At 33.0% G+C, this 11,713-nt stretch overlaps 2 protein-coding genes across 2 annotated transcripts; both read left to right on the top strand.

Annotated features, from left to right (window-relative positions):
• B0H65DRAFT_239965 (velvet factor-domain-containing protein) lies at positions 1 to 2,017 on the top strand. Its single transcript, XM_062822305.1, has 3 exons — positions 1 to 543; positions 638 to 1,935; positions 1,999 to 2,017. Exons 1-2 carry the CDS (start codon positions 438 to 440, stop codon positions 1,870 to 1,872), a joined length of 1,341 nt encoding a protein of 446 aa, XP_062680879.1. The 5' UTR covers positions 1 to 437; the 3' UTR covers positions 1,873 to 1,935; positions 1,999 to 2,017.
• B0H65DRAFT_239961 (uncharacterized protein) lies at positions 1,996 to 2,508 on the top strand. The gene has a single exon (XM_062822304.1). The coding sequence runs from the start codon at positions 2,100 to 2,102 to the stop codon at positions 2,382 to 2,384; it is 285 nt and encodes a 94-aa protein (XP_062680880.1). The 5' UTR covers positions 1,996 to 2,099; the 3' UTR covers positions 2,385 to 2,508.
• The last annotated feature ends 9,205 nt before the right edge of the window (positions 2,509 to 11,713 follow it).

Here is an 11,713-nt window from a genome sequence, read left to right on the forward strand (position 1 = left end):
CCTCGTTGTCAATCATATATCACTCATCTTGCTACCCTGCCTACATAATAGATGACCACACGGACTCATCTTAGCTGAAGGATCCTTCTGTTTATCACTCTTACTATCACATAAACTTATTGCTTCTCTTACTTCATATTCAACCCGTATCCGCTGGGACTGGGGAAACAGATAAACTTCAGTTCCTTCTCACCAACATCGCCACTCAGTTGAAAAGGTCTTGGAATACGGCAGCTTCGACTCGCTTCTCTCGGTAACGACAGGACAGCTCAACCCCAGCCAAGTTCAGTCGTGGCTTCCGTGACCCGACGTTGTCTTTGTCAGATCAGAATATTGTTGGGAAGGCGCGACCTGTTAACAGGAGGTGGATTCTTCGACCAAGTTTTCTCCTCACCCCACCATCATCTCCGACAACTACATCCAGGCACGACCCAGGGATGGCAACATCATCGCCGCCGTCCATGGACGGCATGTCACCCGTTTATGAACTCAAGATCCGTCAACAGCCCAAGAATGCGCGCGTAGCCATCGGGAAAGAAAAAGGTGAGACCAGAGCAGCACCTCTCTGCCAACACTGGAGAGATCAAGAGGCACCATGGCAAAACAATACTAACAAGACACAAAAAAATCAAAGCAGACAGAAAGCCCATCGATCCCCCTCCCATCATCCAGCTCGATATCCACCCTATGCGCCATCAAATACACAACCCTTATCTGATTCTCGTTTGCAGGCTTGTCGCTCCAGGTAGTACTGAGAACGACGAGGCCAACCACCAGCAACCCGAGCCCAAGGACAACGACCTAACGGGCTCCCTTTGCTCGTCTCCCTACGTTCTCAAGGACACCAACAATGCCCAAGGCCTCTTCTTCATCTTCCAGGATGTCTCCGTGCGCCGAGAAGGCACCTATCGCCTCGAATTCAACCTCTTTGAGCTCAAGCCTCTAACCAGGGAGTGCATCGCCTTAGCCAGGACCACCTCCGACAAGTTCGTCGTGTTCCCACATCGGTATTTCCCCGGAATGGCCGAGAGCACCTTCTTGACAAGGTCGTTCAGCGATCAGGGCGTGCGCATCCGACTACGCAAGGACAGCCGAAGCGTCAGCACGCGCAAGAGGGGTGTCAGCGCATTAGGAGTCGGAGCAGGCAGCGGTGGTGTCGTAGGACGTCTGCGGACTGGCTCAACGATAGGTCTAGGCGGACAACAATACTCGCCCATCACCATCTCCCACCACTCCCAGTCCCACGGTAGCGGCGGTAGCCACGATGAGCTCTCCCCAACGAGCACCAGCCCGATCCACCGCATCAACACCACCCTAGCCGGCCATCACCACCACGACCTCATCCCTGGCATCGGCCACTTGGATCGCGGCCAACACCACCGCGGCTCACTAGCCTCCCAGGCTTCCTCAAGCCTCCTCGACTCTCCCTCAAACACAATGCTCACCTCCCCCACCGTCACGGGCGTAGGCGGCTTCGGCGCCTCCACAGCCACAACAATGGGTGGTAGCGGTAACTACTCCTTCACCGGCGTCGCCGCCGCGCAGCAGTACTCCTACCCCGGCACAGCCCTCGGTCTGACCACCGGCATCACCGCCGATGATCGGTACTACGATTACAACAGGGCTGGCAAGCGGCCTAGACTGTTGCATGGCACCGGGGTGGATGATCCGCTTGATCATTCCTATGGGAGAGACCCTTATGGTCGGGATCCCTACGATCATCATCACCGCGGCGTGGTCGGCAGCGTTACGCTACCGCCCCATACTCAAGGGTATGCGACGATGGATGCTGCGCATGGGTATGGCCATGGACGGCATCATGATTATTATGGGGCTACGGCTACGGGGGCTTACTTTGGGTCGGGGATGTGAACTACTCATCGATCCTGCTAGTGAGCGTTGAAGGTTGCTCTGGTTGGTGAAAGTGGCTTGTTGGTAAGTGGTGCGCTCGTAGCCTTGGACTCTGGCGAAGTTGAAACTAACTAGATGGTAAAGCAGGTGCTCTTCGCTTCTTGACCTACGAAATCTTTCTCAACCCCTTTTCTCATTTTCTTCCTTTCCCGAACACGAATAAGAACACGATACCGCTCGCGCACAGGATGTTGCAGATACGAAGCTTTGTAATTGCTGCCTTTGCTCTTCCGCTTTGCCTTCTCTTCTGCTTCTTCACCTTGCCTTTCTTTGCTCTTTGCCCCTTCTTGCTTTATTTTCCTTCGTTCTCCATCTTGCTACTACGTCTCATGCTTCACTTGCTTGTTGGTTCTGGAAAAACGGCGTCGACGGTGGTTGTTACGCTATGGCGGCGGCGGCGGCGGCGGCGGCGGCGGCTGGCAACGGTGCCCTCTGTTGTTTTCTCCTGGAACGGTCTGGATGGTTTATGGTGATCACTGGTAACTGGTGGTGGGAACGATACCCCTTTTCCTTGAACTCACTCTCTCTACTCTTATTGTCCTGTCTGGTTATTAGGTTGAACTTGTCTGAAAAGCAAAAGAATGAGGATGTGCAAACAAACTGAATTCAAAAGGGCTTATTTGGACTTGGTGGGTGGATATCTGATTTTTGTTTGGAAAGTTGTATGGACATAAGGGGGACATAGCACAGATAGGAACCGGAACAGAATGGAAATTCACATCTAGGAGGCAGTGGAAAACATGTTTGGTGACAGTGAAGTGATGTCAATAATATCCCTCACTACTACCGTACTAGGAATATGCGCCCTGTGACATTGGATATTTAATCCAGGAATAAATATAAACAAAACATTGGATCAGACTAAAACCTCCAATATTAATTTGACATCCAATATTACATATACTAAAGGACAGCGACCCAACCCACTAGGCTGGGCAGAATAGCGCGTAGTTCAAGTAGGTCTAGCGGGTACGTACAGTAGGTAGCGGACAGGGGCCGCGCGGCCTATATACGCGATTTATTTCCTATAGTATATAATACGTAAATTTAATTCTTATAGCTTACTAAATTAATTTCCTATACAGCGCGCACGTACAACCGAACTACCACTTGCCAAATTAATTTCCTATATAACGCGTATACGCTAAATCGCTAGCCGACTATGTAGTACTACCAATCTAACAACCGATATAATTTTTATCTAACCCCAATACTGCGACCCTAATACTATAATACTAATACTACGCCCCCAATATATAACCCCCATTCAATTTAAACTTTAGACCTACCCCCGTTCCATCTATATACAGCTACTTTTGTCCCGTTTCGTACCCTACCCAACGTCGTAGAACGGCCAAATCCTATAAATATATACTATACTATTAAATCTGCTAATTATTAATCCGTCCGTTAATTACTATATAATATAGCACAATAATATCGCGCAATCCAAATCTCGAAATCAATAACGTACTAAGTCCCGGCGTATACTATTATACGCTATAGCATTCGGTATATAAATCTATATTAATTTTACTATTTATGAAAATTAAGAACCCCAACTTTTCTAATACTTATAAACCGTAATTATTAACGCAAATCTATTGTATCTACTTACTAGCGGCGCCCCAGTAACGTATAAATATATATAACGCCCAGCAACTAAATCGCCGCTCCAATAAATATATTTATTAATTTAATGCCCGATTCCAACTCTATATATAAACGCCCTTTCGCCGCCCCGATAAATACCGTATTTATACCCCGTAATTGTTAATATAAGTCCGTTATATTAATTATAATATACTTTATTAATTCGCTGCTCCGATTCCGTACATAGGCTTATGCCTATTCCGCGCTACGGCCGCCCGCCTTTATTATTGACGGATTCGGCTATATTTCCGTACTAGAATATATAAATATCTAACTATTAAATACCGGACCTATACTCAAATTAATTATTATAAATCCTAATGTATCTTATTAATTGTTTTTATATTTAATTTAGTAATTATAATACCCGTATTATCGTATTGCGTATATATTGCGCGTCGATATTACATTTTATAAACGTATTTTATATATTTAATACTCTACGTAAAGTATTCTTAAATAAATTATTAATTATTAATATTGAATTTTATTTTAATACGTATATTTAATTAGTTTTATTTAAACTTTTATTTCTTCTATTATAATACTAGTAATATTAATAAGTATATTCCAATCCTATTCCGTATCCGCCCTATTACGTAGCATCTCCGCCGATCCGGTATCCGGGCTACTAATTTTATCTTATTTTTAGCGTACGCGAAACGTATATATAACGTATATACGCGGTATTGCACTCCCTAGGCCAGTGGTCGTTATTATATATATTTTAAACAACTTTCGTATATTCTTTAATATAGAAATTCAATATAAATATATCCTTATTATAGGGATTCAACGCATTAATCGTAATAATTACGTTATATTACCGTATTATATCGAATATTGGGAAAATAATCTAATTTTACGAAAATGGTGTATTATTATATAATTAAATTAATTATCCCGATTTCAATTAATAATAAATATAATTCTAAGTAACGTCTTCTAAATCCCCTACTTTTATATCCTTTATTCGTATTTACCTCCCTATTATTTATTACTTTTATATATATAATTTCGGATTAGATCTCCGACTATAACGCATTATTTATGCAATATACTAATATATAGTATACTATCCTATTAATTATTATTCTTACAATTTATTTATTAGCTTATAATTAATAAAGTGGCGTTATATAGACTTTTTTTAGGTAGTTTTATTTATAGTAATTCTAGAATTACTATAGCGTCTTCTAAAGTACTAGGGCTTACAAGCCTTCGTTACGTTGCCCTCGGCGGGGTTATATTAGGTAGGGTAATTAAGCTTAACAATATATTATACGCTAATAATAAACGTACTTGCAGTAGCGATAGTATAATTAAATACGTTAAAGAATAATATTCGTACTAATATTATCGTAATAAAAGTTAGCTCTAAAGAAGGGTTATTTGCATTAAATTTTAGTAAACTTCGAAGGTATTTTTCGTAGCTCCTCCCGCTATTATTATTATATTAGAATAAGCGGGAGGAGCCGTAAACTATAAAACTTTTAGCTTTTTACCTCTTTCTATTCTCGTTTATATTTTATAATCTATTAAGCCTTCTATTAGTTTCGAAAATAGTGAGACAAGAATTCAATTAATTCTAATCGGTAAAACGGCTTATAAACTATTCTAAGCGTTTGGTAAATTTCATTTATTAATTGAATTCCGGTTTCCCGTATCTTCTTGGCCTCTTCCTTAAACCTTTATTATTCGAATAGGAAAGGGCACACTTAATATTTAAAAGCGGTATTCGTACTAATATTATTGTAATAGAGGTTAGTTCTAAAGAAGGGCTACTTGCGTCAAGTTTTAGCGAACTTCGAAAAATATTCTTAATTTTCGCTTATAATGTTAAAATAATATATCTCTTAAAATTATTTATTATTCGGTAGATTTTAGCTTTACAATATCTATATCAATACTTAAGGCCCGTATTTTCTATCGCGGTAAATTCCTCTTCCTCGTCGTCAAAATTGGGATTACGCTTATATAGAAATTAGTAAGCAAATTCTAATTTTCTAATATATAAAGTAATATCCGGTCTTTTAATAAATTAGAATAATTAGTATAATAGGTAAGTGAATTAAGTTCTAAATAATAAATAAGAATATATTAAATTTTTAATTAGGAATTTAGTAAAGCAATCTTCAAACTATTCTAAGGTCGCCTAGTATTATATAAATTAGGGTAGGTATTTTATTTAATAAATATTAGATCGAAGTGCGTTATATCGAACATATATTATATTTAATTAAAACCTTATATATTAAATGATAATACGGATTTTATCTACAATAAAAAATATAATTTTTTATCCGATATTACCGCTTAAAGAATTCTAATCTAATTTGCTTCCTTTAGAAAGGAGTAGCCTTATTCGATTTAGTTTTGAAGGCCGATAGATAGAATTGTTAGCATTTTCTCTTCGTTAGAATTTAAGTAATTATTGCTATCCTAGTTAATAAAGACGACGGTACGTTAGTTTTGAATTAATAACGATTATTTTCTTAGAGGTTTAAGTAACAATAATATTAATTTCGCCTTACTTAATTATATAGCGCGAACCGAAGTAAAGATATATTAGGTTCTAAATTGGGAATAGTACTACTAAACCTTCTTTAAATTAATTTAACTTCTAAGGAAATTATTATAATATAACCGGAGCTATATAGTAGGGAATAGTAGAAGTAGTAATACGTAAGGATTCAGAGCCTAAAATTTAGATGAGAGCGGAAATTATCGTAATATAGCCGGAGCCGTAAAATAAACCGTATAATAAGCTAATATTCGGCAACGTACAAATAATGGATAAATTCGCTAGTATTATAGCAATTTAATTATATAATATAATCATTAGTAATTGGATATATTATAAGCTAGATTATAAGAACCGAAATTTAATTACCGTTTAATAAAAAGGCTTGACGGATTTAACTTTAATAATAGAGGTTACAATTAGCGCTGACGACAGTAGAGGTGTATCTATTACTTTATCGATATATTAGGGTAATTACCGAAATATTTATAATTGAAGTATTTACTATAGTTATATTATAATTATCGGCGAAGGGGTCAGTTTTGTTAACTGTAACACCCGGAGCGGCGAAAAGCCTAACTGAAGCTATATAGTAAATTAATATTATTAAATTGCGAAAATATTAAAAATTATAATCCTTATAGTTCGGGAACTATTATTGTAATAGAAACTAATTCTAAAGGACTATTTGTACTAAATTTTAACGAACGTCGAAGAATATTTCTTATAGCTCCTTCCGCCATTTAATTATTACGTTGTAAAAATAAGCGGGAAGAATTATAAATACCGATAGATATATACGTATATTCGAACTTAATTCGGTTTTAGTCGATATAATAATATTTATCGGCGAATTACCAATTACTGCAATAGAATCAATTAATACGTATACATTATTCGAACGATAGTAAAAAGGTAAATGTACGCTATAATAATTCATTAAAAGTTTATAATAAAAGTATCTTATAAGCGTCCGTAAAATATTTAACCGAAGCTTAGCGCCGGAAGAAAATAATAAATTTATAGAAGGCATTCTTAAATTAGAATTTATAGAATTTGTATACTAATAACTCTATTTTAGATAATATAGCCCCCGGTATTATTAGTTCGCTTCGGGTAGCGTATTATTATAAAATATACAAGTTTCGATAGAATGAACTAATAGTTAGTACTATAATAGATAGATAAGATCGATTGGCTAGTTATTAGTATATAGTAAATCGGACGTATAAGGAATCTTAATTTATTAATAAAAGTACTTATTAAAATAACGACTAGAATTATAATACCTATTTTCAATCTATACAATATAAATCATTACGCATTGCTTAAAAAAGTATATATAGGATAGTATATCGAATTATATAGCAAATAGCTAAATCTTAAATACAATATATATAGTATATATTAAAAGGAAAAAATAAATATATTTTCCGATTTATAGCTGGGAATACTCGAATTTTATTCTATATTCGTCTAAATTCGTCCCCCGCTAGCGCGCCCGTTGTATTAACCGACTTTATTAATTAAATACAACTAATTCGTCTAAATTAAATATTATTATTATAAAGAAAGCGCTTACTTAATAGACGGCAAATATTTTTAATACGCTTCTTTAATAAGAAAATAAAGTAGTAGGAATTAATTTATTAAATTATAATTTATATTATAATAGAATATCAATTTATATAGGATTAAGGTCGGATATTAGAATTTAAAAATAATTCCAATTAAAGCAGAGAATATAAGTAGGCTAATATTCCGTCCGCCAGCGGTATTATAATACTGTATCGATTCTATTACAAGTTAAATTTTAAAAGATTAAAGTAGGCAATAAGCGGTACGGCGGTTATAAGTAGAATATTATATACTAAAGTATACACTATAGGGGTTATAACTCAAACGTTAGGGTATTATATTAGCGCGGCCTTATATATCCACCCTAATTTCGTCTAAAATATTAAATAAACAAATTCGAATAATTAGGCGAAAAATATAATTTACTCGAGACTTGTAGTTTAGTAACGAAGTTAAAACTATAAGGCTAGGTACTTACGGGGTATTATAGTCGAAAATAAAATCGGATTTAGATTTTAAATTTAGATTTTAAATTTAGTCCTAAATCGTTGGGTATAGGTACTAATATACCTTCGACTTTTAATATAAGGTTAAAGTTAGATTATATACATTAATTCGGATAAATATATCTAATTTAGATTCTAAACTAGCGACTGCCACAAAGTACCTATATACTTCTATTAATTAATAGTATTACACCAATTGCCGGATTGGTTTATATCTTAGGTAATTATTATAAGAATTAGTATAACGCTATATTTTATAGGATATATACCTATACGTACCCTAACTAATTTAGAAAGTACGATGCCATTGCATACTGTATAAAAATACTGCCCTTTTTAATATTTATAAAAGTCGCTCCTATCTATATTTTCGTATAATCTATTATACTAAAATATTGTACGCTACAATATTAAATGTAATTATACTATTAGAGTGCCCTTAGCGTCCTATATCTCCATAATCGCTTTTTTTAATAATAAATTCGGTTGTATTTTTATAAATACTTAGGGTTAGCGGTTATTATAACCTAAGTACTCTAATCAATTTACCTAAGCTATAATCATCCTTATTGTAATTATATATATAAGAAATAACAAGAGTAATTAATATCGACTACCATATAGTAAGTATACTTATAATAGTCTACACTATACGGGTAGGGTATATACGGAATTTAGTAGAAAAATTAAATAGAATTGAGTATAATAATAGCCCCCTTAAAAAGTATTATCAATTTTAACGGGAATTAGGTAATATATAATTCGTTCTTACCTATTTTATTATTATATTCAACACTTTATAATATATAGAATTCCCAATTAACCTAAATAATACTAATATTATTGATTTTGATTATATATAAATAAATAGGCTGAATAGAAGTAATACTAATAATAATAAGAGTATTAACTTCCTCCATTAATTCCAAATCCAATAATAAGTATCGCTACCTCTTACGCTTAATACGTATTAGAATTATAAAAATATTCTTTATATTATATTAGTCCAATACGAAAATATAATCTATTCGATTATAACGAAGCCTACGGTTATTAAATATATATTATACGTAATTACTAAGCGAAAAGGTAAAACGGTTATTCAACTCCCTATTATAACCTATATTAATAATTTGATACATCTTACTTTAATATTAAATAAAATATTATATAATCAATATAATAATATTACCACTCGATATATATATTAATAATAAATACGATACTCGATATAATTTTATTAACAACTCACTACATCGAAATTATAGCATCGAATAAACAATTAAAATAGAATCTATCGTATATATACTTACTATCTATGTAACTTTAATAAAGTAATTACTTATACGCGTAGAAATATTCCGGCCCAAAATCCACTTGCATTTATTATATAAAAATATATTAAATATAAACTCTTTCTTTAGGGTTAATTGCTTAATAGTATATAAATACGCTTTCGTTAAAGAATCTCTATATAATATAGAATCGATAAATAATTTAAGATCAAATACTTTAATAATAGAAACAATAATTTTTGTAAAATAAATAATAAATAAAGTATTATTAATATAGTTTTTAATATCCTAATAGGTACAATCGCTAAATTCTATACGAAAAGTATTATAGGCGCCTAGGACGGATACCGACTAAATAAAGCGTACGAAGATAACTTAATAAAGTATAAATAAAAGAATTCGTAAGGTAGGGGCAGGTATTTACTTATTTATAAATATAAATTTTTGTAAGTACTAAATCAGTGTGTTTTCGAATATATTAAAGAACCCTTCGGGGTATCCGTACTTTATATATATAACTATTATAATACGGCGCTAAGTAGCGGTAATCGATAAGCGGCCGCTACGAATTAGTAAATGGTTATTTTTATTAATTATATAGCGTATTAATACCACTTCCTTCCCTAGGATTTTATTAATAACGGTCGGTAATAAATACTTCCGACTAATTAATATATTAATATTATTTTTATATTTAATTAACCTATTTTTAAATTCTTCCTAATTACTATAGGACAATACCTTCTAGAACACAGTCGGATACTCCAAATATAATGCTTCAGATTCCCTAATTAATCATGCTTTATAATCTTCAAATATATTAATTAATACTAAATATAATATTTTTTAAAAGTTTGCCTTTATTAATAGCATTTTCTTTATATTAAAGTAACTAGTTTCGTAAATACGCTTCTTAAAATATTAATACAAATTTTCCCCCGTTAAAATATTACAATTAACTAACAATATATATTTATTTACAAATACGGGGAAATATATAGCAATATAATATTAGGTTATAATTTATTTTTAAGTTTAACTACTTATACCGAATTATTTAATACTTTAAGGTCTAATACTATAGTAAAATTAATATCGCCCAGTACTAGCGTACTAATTATTAATTTATACAAAATAAAAATATATATACTTAACTAATTAAATATATAACGCGCTTACTATAGTTTAATATATTACCGCTTTACCCAGTAATTATTTACTAAACCCTATAAGAAGTACAGTATTTTTATTAATCGCAACTAACGTTTCTATAATAAAACTTACAGGGTCCTATCCCGTTTCTAAGTCTATTTATAAAAAAAATCCCCGTTTAATATAATCTTTCTTGAACTAATAGAAGAATAATACCGGGGCGATAATAATCCAATTAACGTAATTAAATGTATTCCAATTTACTAAATAGTATTTAAGTAATTAGAATCATTTACATCCAAATAGAAATAACCAATTATAAAACATAGTAATATACTCTTCAAATACTATAATCGTAAAAATACCGTCTTTAAGTAAGTAATATATAAAATTAATAAGGCCAACGTATTCGGAATATACGGAGTCGACCGTTCAATTAAATACTAAATTGAAGGAAGGAGAAATAAATACTAATATAAAATATAGGTCGATTATACCCTATTAAATATGATACAACCTAATATTAGTTTTACTAAGACTAGCCATTATATGCTACATTTTTTATATTTATTTATAAAAACGGCCGTACGTAACGATATTAAATTTAATTTATATATTAGGGTCGGTAGAACGTTATACCGAAAAAATAAAGTAATAACGATAGAATTTAATAACTTTAAGCCTTTTTATACTAGAATTTTCGGCTTATTATAGTATATCACCCGTATAATAAATCGGGTAAATATATAATTAGACCTCCTTCCTATTAATAAATATTAATATACTACTATTTAAATTTACTATCGTTTTTAAACCTTTAATTACGTTAACAAATTGCAAACTATAGGGATTACGTTATCGTTAGTACTGGTACTATTAGATATATATTTATTTTATAATACTTATTTTAAAACGAATAGGAAAATACTTCCGGGTTGAGATCACTCTTTATTTATTAGGCCCGTAGGCGTAAAATAGAAGCCTATTAAACTTCGATACGAATTATAAAAAATATCGAAGCCGTCGATAAAATCGATATACGGAAACGATATAACTGGGAAATTTCCCTCAACCGATTAATCCTATTCTTTAAA

The sequence above is a fragment of the Neurospora tetraspora genome (assembly GCF_033439725.1).
Source record: "Neurospora tetraspora strain CBS 560.94 chromosome Unknown B0H65scaffold_5, whole genome shotgun sequence".
Classification (NCBI taxonomy): domain Eukaryota; kingdom Fungi; phylum Ascomycota; class Sordariomycetes; order Sordariales; family Sordariaceae; genus Neurospora; species Neurospora tetraspora.

Bases quoted from the DNA above. Each gene is read 5' to 3' on its own strand.
- B0H65DRAFT_239965 (XM_062822305.1), top strand. From the start codon at position 438: ATGGCAACATCATCGCCGCCGTCCATGGACGGCATGTCACCCGTTTAT. The intron at 544-637 runs GTGAGACCAGAG...AAATCAAAGCAG, and splicing joins AGCCATCGGGAAAGAAAAAG to ACAGAAAGCCCATCGATCCC.
- B0H65DRAFT_239961 (XM_062822304.1), top strand. From the start codon at position 2,100: ATGTTGCAGATACGAAGCTTTGTAATTGCTGCCTTTGCTCTTCCGCTT.